Genomic DNA, 12,426 nt, shown 5'->3' with positions numbered 1-12,426 from the left:
TTAACTAGTAATTCAAATTATTATTTTGATGAAACTTTGCACATTACTTCATGAAATATATGGGTACATGTGATGAAAAAATGAATATGATCTAACATGTACAGTTTGTATAGGACCAATGCAAAGTGATGGATCACCTGCGCATGGGTAGGAAAGGGTTAAAAACTTAAAACTTATTGATTATTTAAACACTTTTTGATGTCATCATATAGAAGTTTTTGTATTCTTTTTTATCATAAATCACTTAGAAAAGTATGATTCATATGTAATTTATAACATTTTGAAGTCAATCGTGGATTATTTAAACAAAGTTTTACCTTAAAAAATGGATCCACGTTAAAAATCATCGTTATAAAATAATTTTTGTGTAACTTTCTCTTAGGATAAGGCCTGCCCTCCATGCTCACCTGAAGAAATATAACAACTACCGAAAAGCTAAACATTACATATAATTTGCAATTGGATTAGATGGACAAATTTATGTGAAGATTTGCGAAAAAGTTACGCGTCTTCTCAGTGTGAATCGAACTCACGACTCCCCGATCTCTAGTTGGGGCGCGTTACCACTACGCCATGAGAGGACTCATGAACGCAGAAGTTAACCTGAATTCGATTTCAGCTCAATAATCACGTGGTCCTTTTTCGCAAAGTGCACCTCTTTCGGAAGAATTAGATGCTCATCCAAACACAACGGTTTCTATATATATCCAATGCATAGCCCGAGAGCGCATTGTTTTTTTTATGTATGGAAATAGCACACTACACTAGCCAGCAACTGCGCTGGCTGAGGTATCTATTGTGTGAGCTTCCAATGGGTCGCGACGTTCTCAAACGACCGGTTACGGAACATGAGTCCGTTGCTCGATAAATACTTGTTTTTAATTATGAATCGTGGTTTACGGCTAACCAGCCGAGTGGAAGTTTAACAACTACCGAAAAGCTAAACATTACATATAATTTGAAATTGGATTAGATGGACAAATTGATGTGAAGATTTGGTCGAGTCTAGTTCACGACACTGAAGACGGCCTTACAGTTGAGGTCGAAATACGCGTATCTGTCAAAGGATACAAACTCTAGTGGAATTAAATGGTATAGTACTAAATTCGGATTTTTCATCTACTTATAGGTATTCTACTAAACAGCTCGAAGATTTATTATCATCATGGCTCTATTGATGTTTTTGCATAAATTCAGTGGTATAAATGCCTATTTTCAATTTAGCAATGATACAGAACGTCATGGTTTTCTTGGGTTGTCCCGTTTTCGTTCTTCGTTGTCCCGTTTTTGTTCTGTTAGCTTATGGTCAGCCTAGTTAGGCCTTAAATCGGTGAGAAGCCCAATATTAAAGAGGAGAGGAATGCAGTGCTAATTGATGATCTGGATAATATTACTGCGTCCTGATTGAAAGAAGAAGTCAAAACTGATAAACATACCGATCCAGCCTAAATTATGATTTGGTAGACAATTGGACGCGTTCTGTACAAGTTTTCCAAATCATGATTATTCGGGAAAAATGTTCTCTTTCTTTGCCACAAGAAGTTGCATGCTGATTAATCGTTAATTGTAATGTTTATTTTGAAGTACAAACAATGAAGTTCATTGTTATTCGTATATTGTTTTTGATTTAAACATGAAATATATTGTAATATGCATATAAATAAAATATTTAACTAAATCTGAGATAATCGTTAATAATCAGTTGAATCTATGAATGAATAATTATTGCTTGAATTGTGCACTGAACTGTGTGAGATTTTCAAAGTCATTAGTCGATCAATCTGGAGTACGCATCCCCCGTGCAAAAACAGAATCGGGTGTACTTTTGAAGATGTGGGAGGACAAAGAAATACCTACCAGTTGCTGGATGGCCTCATACGCCCAATCTACAAGAAAGGGCACACATTCTAGTGCTCCAATCACGGAGGGATTACCCTGCTGAATTCGGCGTACAAAATACTGTCACGCAATTCAATAGACTGAGACCACTCAAGGAGTCCTTCGTCGGCAAATACCAGGCTGATTTTCGTGAGGGGCGCTCAGCAACGGACCAGATGTTTACCTTGCGAATGATCTTAGATAAATTCCGGAAGTTTAACTTGCAGACCCATCATCTGTTTATTCATTCAAGGCAGCATACGATTCAAAAAGAAGTGAGTAGTAGCTGACAATGTCTGAACATGGTTTTCCGGCGAAACTAATTAGGTGTGCAACGCTGGAAAGTTCGAAGAAATAAAGTGTTAGGATTGCAGATGAGGTACCATCCTCGTTAATGACGTTTGGCGTACCGAGAAACGGCACTATCATCACATAATCGCGTATGATCCTCGGCTTTGCGGACGATATCGACATTATTGCAATCGATCGCATATCAGTGGCGGATGCCTTCATGTCTCTGAAGAGGGAGACCGCGATGATAAGCCTGACCATTAATTCTACCAAAACGAAGAACATGGTTACAGGTAGAGATAGAGGTAAGCCAAGTGCATTAGTGCTGCGGTAGTGTTTGATGGGGGTGTATTTTTAATTGTTGAATAGTTTACCTTGGAACACTTGTGACATGTGACATCGACGTTCCTCGCGAAGGGGACAAACGAATTGCGGTTGCAAATAGGGCCTTTCACCGATCATATAGTCAGCTTAGGACCCGCAACATGCAAACGGAAACAAAATTCGGCCTGTATAAAGCATTGGTTCTTCCGGTGGCTCTCCGGTGTGAAATACAGTAGACTTCAGTGGGCTGGTTATTTAGTGCGAATGTCCAGGTTGTTAATGTTTATTACAAATGAAATTTCGGTTGTGCAATGCTCTCTAAACTTTATTAAATTCCTAGAGGCATAACAATACACAAAACGTGCAGTGAAATTCGAATCTGTTAATGTGGACAAAGATCATAAACCTTTGTTCCGTCTTACAATCGTGAGGAGAAGGTAATTTCAACGTACTTGCGATACTGCTAGGAAAGTTATGTAGTTAGATTTGCAAAAAGCAATAAAAAAATGCAAAAAGCAATTTATCTGAGAAATAAAAATTTGAAAAAAAATCTCACAATTAGACATTTAATATTTTTTGAAATGATCAAAAATTTTGAATATGCCTAATTCTGCATGAAGAGAAGCAATCCAAATTGTATTAACCAAAAGCCAAAAAGCCCAAAAACATGCTAGGTAGTATGAAAAAGCGCAGTGGTTTTGAAGAAGTGACTATAAAAAAATAAGAATAAAGATATGAAGTGTTAGTAATGTTATTTTCCGTCATTTTCGGCGGACACCTTTATGTTTTCATGTTCCATAGCTTATGTTGAAAATAAGCTGAACAAATAGATTAATCAAAATCCATTTCCGATAAATGTTACACACTTTTGCCCTTCTTGTGTTATACCTTGGCCCACAATTCTCAGAAAATCATTCACCTTCGCTTCAACAAAACTCATAAACTTCCAGAGAAATACTCGTTCCGCTTTTTTCCTTCCTCTCCATTGATGTTTTTATGCCAACTTCTCGGAAACATCAACAGATTACCCACACCCGGTTTTTCTCGCAATGCCCTCCTCTCCTTCGATGTTCGAAACACTTCTAAAGAATACAAACATTCTCCCCTCCTCTCCCCCGACACCCCAAACAAAAGTGGTTCATACTCACATCTTATTACTGCTCCGCTCCAGCAGATAGCAGAGTAAGGCTAGCATCGGCGTGATTCCACTGCCGGCGGCTAGTAAGGCAATGCGGTTGTGATGTTTGAGCTTGGCGAGCGAAAAGTTCCCACTGGGCTGCGAGATCTGGAGCGCAGTGGCCAACGGAACCGGCCTCGTTAGGTGCTTGGAGAGGGCTCCCAGTGGGTAGGTTTTCACCAGCAGCGGAACGAATGTCGGCGGACAGTCTGTGGGGACGGCGGAGTGGGGCACGGGAGTGTAGCTACGCGTCACGACCTGTCCTTCCGCCACTGTTCCCGTAATGGACAGGTGATGGCCGATGGGAGTAATTTGCAGGATGGAATTGTTCTTTGGTCGGAGGAGCAGAGCGCAGGAGTCGTGCGTGATTTCGATTCGTGTTGCCACGTCGTACTCGTGCAGCTCCATGGGGTAGTTTTCCGTTTGTTCGTGCTCCATTTGACCGTAGTTGGTCCAGAGACCCGGCAGGAGCTTGTTGAACACGAGTTCTACCTTTCCGGCTTCCAGCGATTGCCGAACCGTGCAAGGCCACTGAAGGTTGTTTGCCACTTGGAACTGGTACCGATGGCGGACGTTTCCTTCGAGGAAGATCCGAACGTTAAACTCGAGATTGTTGACGAACTCCACAACGACGGCCGGATTGCAGAGCGCTTTGGTGTAGAAGATGAACGTGACTTCGGCCGTCTTTTGGATCCAGTCGAAGCGAGGCACTACGGGAGACGATTTGGTGGCGGAATCTTCGCTGGAAGTGCTTACCACCGAGATAGCTGAGAGGACCTTCGGCTCAACTGCGGGAGTGCTGGGCGTAACAATTACCGCAGGGTTGCTCGAGGTGGGTGGCTTCAGAAGTGATGGCGGTGGTGGTGGAGGCATAGAACTGTTGGGTGATTTAGAGGTGTCTTCTGGTTCTTCCGGGACTAGTTTGAACACTCCGGTGCTGCGAAGTGGCCCGATGTAGCATTTGGCAAGGAGGGATTCATAGTTTACCCAGGCGTGCACTTCGTCGAACAGTTTGGTGGCATCCTTGCCGGCTCCCCGCATCAGCTCGTCGACACCTGGGAAAATCACAGAATTAGATTTCATTAGAATTAGAGCAACAAGTGTGCTCCCCAGACTTTTATTTCCATAAAAATTCCCATCAAAAATTTCCATCAAATCTGTACTCACCAGTCATCAGTTAAGTTTTATGACTATATTGCATGTCTGGGCATAATTGAATAAAAATCGTAGAATCCGTTTTGAAGTAACGCCTTTTTATTGATATAAATCCATAAATTCTATGAAAATCAGTGATATTAAATGAAAATTAGAGCAGGTCTCTACTGAGTGCCTTAAAAATATCAAGGAACTTTAGAGACCTGATTCTGAAAAAAAAAATCACAGGAAAAAACAGGAATCAAATAGCCATAGCGGTAAATGCTTAGCTATTCAGCATGACCATGTTGAGAATAGGGACCCAGATAGCCGTAGCGGTAAACGCGCAGCTATTCAGCATGACCAAGCTGAGGGTCGTGGGTTCGAATCCCACCGGTCGAGGATCTTTTCGGGTTGGAAATTTTCTCGACTTCCCAGGGCATAGAGTATCTTCGTACCTGCCACACGATATACACATGCAAAAATGGTCATCGGCATAGTAAGCTCTCAGTTAATAACTGTGGAAGTGCTCATAAGAACACTAAGCTGAGAAGCAGGTTCTGTCCCAGTGGGGACGTAAACGCCAGAAAGAAGAAGAAGATGTTGAGAATAGTGGGTTCGAATCTTACCGGTGGATAATCTTCTCAAGCTGGGAGTTTTCACCACTTCTAGGCCACGATATACACATGATACTACTACCAAAGGCGGGAAAACCATCAGGTCCTATCTGTCTACTAGATACGACGGGCAAGTTATTGGAGAGGTTGATCCTCAACAGGCTAGTATCGTATACGGAAGGTGCGGATGGCCTGTCCAATAATCAGTTTGTTTTAGACAGCTGAGGTGATAATCGACCATAAAAGGAGCGGCATCCGTTGCTGCGAGGTTGTCACTCTGGATGTGAAGAATGCGTTCAACACCGATGTTAAGGCATGCGATGTACGATGACGTACTGAGGCTGCACCATTGAGGAAGACTAGGAAACTAGGACTGACCCATCACAAGACTGAGGTGGTGGTGGTCAACAACCTCAGGTCCGAGCAACGGGCGCTTATCTCGGTAGGAGAATGTGATTTCCTATAAACATGGGACTGTTTTGCGAATATGGACAGTATAGCGGCACGTTCGTGGATGCTTCAATTGCCAGCAAACTTAAGCTCCTGGCAAGCGTATATGCAACGAGTGTAAAGAGACAACGCTTAGAGGTTGGCAGCAGGTGTGGGATAACTGGACTAAAGGTAGATGGACCCATCGGTTAATACCAAATGTGTCAGATTGGTATAAAAGAAACCATCTGTTTGCTGCATCATGGTTGCTATAGGCAGTACCAGTGGTTTCGGGTCCAAAAGGGTCATTTGGACACATGTCATTTGGCCGAATGTCGTTTGGCCGAAATTGAAAACAATAGTGGACTACAGTTAGCATGCATTTGTAATGAATTTCAAAGCTGAATTTCAAAGAACAGTTTATTATTAAACGAGGATAAATAATCATTGATATACAGCTCTTTAGTGTTACAGTGAAACCTACATGAGTCGATATTGGTCCCTTCACTCATGGAAATATCGAGTCATGGAACAGCAATTCTTTGGAAAGCTGCTTCTAGGGACCATCATAGTAACCATAAAATTATGTTTTTAGTATGGTTCCATGAGTCGATATCGAGTCATGGAACATCGACTCATGGAGGTATCACTGTAGTACAAAGAACAGTCAATGCTGAAAGAAGGACTTTCAAAATGTACGTAATTATTCACTTCTTTGCTAGCGATAATAGCTGCCAGCTTAGGTTTTCGAATTGCATTTACATACTGCTTTTGACAGTTACTAAAACGGTTTACAACTTATTCTACTTTCTGTAGTAACGATTTGCTTCAATCATTCTGATAGTACTAAATAAATTATTAATTTCTAGCAACCACAATTTTGACCTTTTTTCACAACAGAGAAGCAGTAAGCTTCTATAACGTAAGTGTTCACCAAGTCATTCGGTTTAATTTTGAATAAGACTCTCTACATGGGGCAAGACACTTGATCTGGTATTGAAATATTAATATATTTTAATAATATTACAATTGGCACTAAAGATATTATCTAGTGTGCTGAAAGTTTCCTGTCGATTAGGTTTTCGAAACATATGGGTAGAGGAATGGTACACAAATTATGTCACGCTAAATTTTAACTTTTCGGACCCCCCCCCCCCTCTTGTCACGTTTTTTGTATGAGTCCTCCGATTTTTTGTAAGGCTTGTCACGCTTGGCTTGATCCACTCCCCCCTGGGCGTGTGACGTAATTTGTGCATAACCCCAGATTGACAAAACTAAACAATAACGATAAATTTGAAACTTATGTGAAGCTAGTTCAGATCTGTAGTTTGATCTAGTAAATGAGTCGTGGTTGTACGAATTATGAAGTGCAATACTTCTGAGCCGATTTCACACTTAGATCTTGAAAGATCAATTGAGGGAGTAGCTTTGGGGCCGTCCATTAATTACGTAAGGGATTATGGGGGGAGGGGGAGTTTGAGATTTCTTACGCGCCATACAATTTATTTTTTATTTTCATACAAAAAGTCTTACCATTGGGGGAGGGGGGGCTGAAAAATCCCAAAAATTGTCTTACGTAATAAAGGGACCGCCCCTTTGTAAATAAACGTGTAAAAATTGCTTGAAGAATGTGGATTAAATTAAATGCAACGTCCAAATATGTCCAAAACACCTTAGTTCTTTCAAGGATGGAAACAAGGGACACTTATATATGCGTAAAGAGCAGAGTATCCACTCATTTGTTCTATTTGACTGGTTGGCTTTTCTTCCACCGTTCAGGAATATAAAAACTGCAAAATGCCCGTATAAATGATGCAGTTGTCCACATCAAGCGATACCTTTTTCATAACAGCCTTAGATCGTTTTCGATTTGAAAAACATAAGTTTCTTGGATTTCTCCAACAGCATCGCATGAAGAATATCCTTGAAGATCAAGGATGTTCATAATATGTTTCGGCAACAGACCGACCGCTGCTTGGATTCTCTCCCAGAAAAGTGAATGATCCTACAACATTATAAATAATATATGTATTGCATTTAAATTAAGGATAAAAGCTTACCGTGTTCGAGTCCATCATGTAGGTTGATCTTGAAACGTCAGATGTCTTTGTTTCTTAATAGAAAAGTCACAACTACCTCGATGTGTTTCGAAAATATTAATGGATTAATATATATTAATTGATATTAATACCAATTAATACCAATATTATTGAGTGTCCTGCCCCATGACTCTCTCCATGAACGTATTATAAGCCTTCATTCCAATAACTATGGAAAATATTCAAATATGAAAGAACAGCCTATAAACTAAATAAGGAAACATCTCTTATAAAAATATAAGCTAGCGTAATGCACATAAAAGTTATATCAGTATAACTGTAATGAAGTGCCGAAGATTTAAGGTGATTATGAAACGAAGCCAAACTTTGAATTTTCAAGTGCACAAGACTGGATAATCTGACAACAGTTTGCGTTGAAAATCAATCGAATTACTTGCTTGCTGGTAATGACCAATGGGATAAATTTTCAACGTGGAGCGCTGTTTGGTTCACAATTCTTGTGCTCTTGAAAATTTGAGGTGTGGCTTCGCTCTATAATTACCTTAAAGAAGGTAAAATTCCAATTAAAATATGAGCCAAATTATTGTGTACTAGTGGTCCCAGCAAACTTCGTCTTACCATCAAGTAGGCTGTTGATAATGCCATGAAACCACTCATATAAAATGACATAAAAATAGGAAAGTTTGGTAAAACGAGATAAAACAAACTTTTCTTTTTTTCTGCACACGAACACGTCGGAACCCTTGAAGAAGAATAAAGTGAAAGAGTTGTGCAAATAGGTTGTCCCGTTCTCAATCCATTTCGTGACATACAAACACCAAATAATTTTTATTTATATAGAATATATAGATAGTAATAAAACCAGTACAAGTAGAAAGAATAGGCTATGTTTAAACGAAGAAAAAATTCTTATGAAATTACCAAAAACATTTCAAACCCTAGTACATTATTGGTAGCCCAGAGACGAACCAACCAAGAGCTCAAAGTCTTGGCGCGAGTTTACAACTTCGTCCTGAATGCACGGATCGTTTTAATTATTCTCGTGGAGCACTTATATAGCGACAAACATGACGTCCCGCCACATCATAAAGATCAACAAATTAACTATCAGATCAGTTATGGGAACACACCTATGAGTCCTAAACCTCAGCTTTGGTAAAAATGATTTTTTTTGTTCGTAATTCGGCCAAATGGCATTGGGCCAAATGGCCGGACACCGTACCAGCATAGGTTCAAGCAAACAGAATTTCTTGCGTGCCCCAATTGTGCTGGTGTGGAGGAAACAGCGAAGTATGTCGTGTTCGATTGCCCATGTTTCATTGTTGTGAGAGACCGCATGCTCGCTACATGCGTAGGGGACACATCCCCTGGCAATTTAATGCAGAGAATGTGTGCGGATGCCAAATGCAGTAACTACGGTTGTTATACACATTATACAAGAATTTCAGCGCATATGGCGCGGCGATCAAGAGTTGGCTACAGAGGATTAGTCCTGTTCATGTGGGCCCCCGTGACACATGTTTAAGTCAGCTAGGAGAAGCATATTGTCTAGGCTACTTCTGCTACATGTGTTAGGTGCTGGCCCCTCACCTAAGAAATACCATAAGCTGGTTCCGGGGGAGGTAAGGGTCTGCGGCCAACGGTAATGTCGGTGAACTCTTTTCACCACTTGAGCAATTCTATAGAAATTGCTCAAGTACAGTGCATGGGCTGGTTTTAGTGGGTTGTCGTTGGTGCAGCATCCCCACACTCCCTGAGTTACCTTCACAGGGGATCTGTTTGCAGATTTCTCCCTTGTAAAAAAAACATGCTATACACATAGAAAATTGGTCAATTGACAATGAAAGCTCTCAGCTAATAACTATGGATTTGTTGAAGCTGAGCAGCAAGCTCTGTTTCAGTTGGGCCGTAATGCCAGAAAGAAGAAAAAAAAATAACAAAAGAGTACCATAAAGAGATAAAATAGCAATCAAGAAAAAGAAATAGAAGAATGAGGAGCAAAAATAAGGATGAAAAAAAAGAGAACAGGAAATAAAAAATAATGGCACCGGAAAAAGATTTTTCAAAGAATCCATCGATGTTTTGATTCATTTCTTTGCGACGTTTTGAAAAGTATTACTGCTTAAAATAATGTGTTTTTACATGATTTTTTTAGGAATTGCAAATAAATAATAAATTCAGGTATTTGTTCAAAGTTTTATTCAGATATTCTTCTGATGATTCCTTTTGTGATTTGAACGGGTTTTCTCCATGAAATTCTGACAAGATACTTTCAGCAATTCAACCTGGAATTGGTTCAAGAATAACTTAAAATAATCCACCAGGAATCCCCACAAATATTTTTTGAACTTTCTTAAGAAAATTCTAAGTCCTTCAGGAATTCCTAAAGTGGATCTTCCATCGATTTTCCTAGGATTTCTTCTAAGATTTTCGTTAGAAAAATCTTGAAGAACTCAACCAGTAATTTTCCAAAAGACGCCTCCAGGATTTTCTAAGATTTTTCCAATAAGAATAGGGATTCCTTTATGAAATAGGAGTTCCTTCAGGGAACCTTAATAAATTACTCCTTAGATTCCTTCGAAAAATTCCCCAGAAATGCTTATTTGAAAATATTTCAAGGAAGCCCTCAAAGATTCCACACAGGGATAAGGTCAGGGACATCTTAGGGAATCACTAAGAGATTTTTTTTTCGCAAATTATCAAATCCTGAAATAATCTCTAATGAAACTTCTGTAGAACTCCTACAAGGATCAATGAAAGAATCCCAAGACTCTTGAAGAAATCTTGAACGGTTTTAATGTTAAAATCGAATGCCTGGATACTATCTGGCAAGATTTTCTAAAAGAATTCCTTAATAACTTAGGAAACTTTGAAGAAATTTATGGAGGAATGATCGAGGGAATAGCTGGAATAATTGGGTGGAACTTTAAATGAACTTTTGAAGAACCCATGGAGATTTTGGTTGAGAAATTATTCAAGATATGCTGGAAGAACTGCAGGAGTAAATCCAGAATGAAATTCTGGAGATATACCTACCTAAAACAATTTGTGAAGGCACTTCTTGAGGAATGCCTGGTCGAATTTATTGAAGAATTCCTAGATAATTTCGTTATAGTTTTGCTGAAAGAATCTCTGAATTTTTGAGGCAATATCTATAAGAAACTGTGGATACTAGTGTTTGATCTTTAGATCGCGTTGCTTGCACTTGAGAGAACGAGCGATGATTGGTTTTAAAATTTTTGAGTTCTCGATTTGTGCACATCGAGAATGCCAATGCGAGGCTAATCCCAAGCCCTATTTATTAATCACTATCTTTCTTAGAATATGTGGCCCTCTGCAGGGCTGGTAGTGTCTATATGTTTCAAAAATAAACCAGCATTTTTGAATGAAACCCTAAAAAAAATCATATAAAGATTTTTCCACAAATTTTCCAATGAAATAAACCTTTCACGGATTTCCCTAGGATTTCCGTTGAGGACTTTCTTTAGAATTCAACAGTAAATTCTTAGAATACTCTCATAAAGCAATTCAGATATACTTCTTGGGATTTATTAGGATTTCTAGCGTTTATAATTTCTAACGGATTTCAATTAAAAATAGATACTCCAGCTTACTTCAGGAATTCCTTCAATAATTTTTAACATCAAATAATCAAGGAAGCCCTCTAACATCTCATCCTGGAATACGATTATCCCGTTTCGGAAAGATTTTTGTTTCTAGGATATCGTAATCTGGTTAACTTCTGCAAAGATTTCCGAAAGATCTTTTTGAAGTATTGGACTATTTAAAAAATGCTCAAATAATGAATGAAATCTCTGAGAAGTTTTGAAGAATTTCCGGAATCCTTGGAGAGATCTATGAATGAATAGTTGGAGGAAGTGTTCGAAGTGTAGTTGGTGACAAATCCTAAATGAACTTTTGAACAGCTCATGGAGAATTTACTGAAGAAATCAGCAAAGAAATCTACAGAAGAGACTGCAGGAGTAATTCCCGGATGAAATGCCGAAGCAATCAGAATTATTTTCAAGGTTAACCCCAGAAAATACTTCAGAGTTTCCACCAGGAATTCCTCCAAAGTTTTTTTTTTTAGTAACTCTCAACAAATTCAGAAGCCTTGCAGAAACTCACCCAGTGATTCTTCCATCGATGTTTAGACGATTTCTCAGTATTTCCTACAACATTGTCCTTCGTTATTTTATTTGTTCAGGATTTCTACCAGGAATTTCTTCAGAGATACACACACAATAAAATCATAGAGGTTTACGACATTGTACTCGACATATTGAAGCAAGTAAAATTCCGTAAATTTAGGTCACAAATGACGTCATTTTCTGTCACATTGACCTGATTATTGCTCGGATTATAAAAAAAAAATCACATTGGACGTAATTTTACAAGATGTCGTAGTTTTAAGTTCAAATACCACCAATTTTACGTCTTTTATTTATTTACATCGAGTATTTTGCTTACCATGCAATTGTTATATTGATTATGAGTTTTTTTTTCTCAGTGTGTA

The 12,426-nt window shown here is 39.0% G+C and overlaps 1 protein-coding gene across 13 annotated transcripts in view; it reads right to left on the bottom strand.

The window, feature by feature from the left end:
* Positions 1–12,426, bottom strand: part of LOC5566541 (cytochrome b5 reductase 4) — a 228,340-nt gene that overhangs the window by 20,917 nt on the left and 194,997 nt on the right. For all 13 annotated transcript variants that reach the window (XM_021853238.1, XM_021853236.1, XM_021853237.1 and 10 more), the window contains exon 4: positions 3,642–4,725. In XM_021853238.1, the coding sequence (XP_021708930.1) occupies positions 3,642–4,725 (1,084 nt within the window). The remainder of the gene's footprint in view (positions 1–3,641; positions 4,726–12,426) is intronic.

Source organism: Aedes aegypti, chromosome 3 (genome assembly GCF_002204515.2).
Source record: "Aedes aegypti strain LVP_AGWG chromosome 3, AaegL5.0 Primary Assembly, whole genome shotgun sequence".
NCBI lineage: Eukaryota > Metazoa > Arthropoda > Insecta > Diptera > Culicidae > Aedes > Aedes aegypti.
Note: the sequence above shows the minus strand (reverse complement) of the source record. Positions and strands in the feature narration are given on the sequence as shown.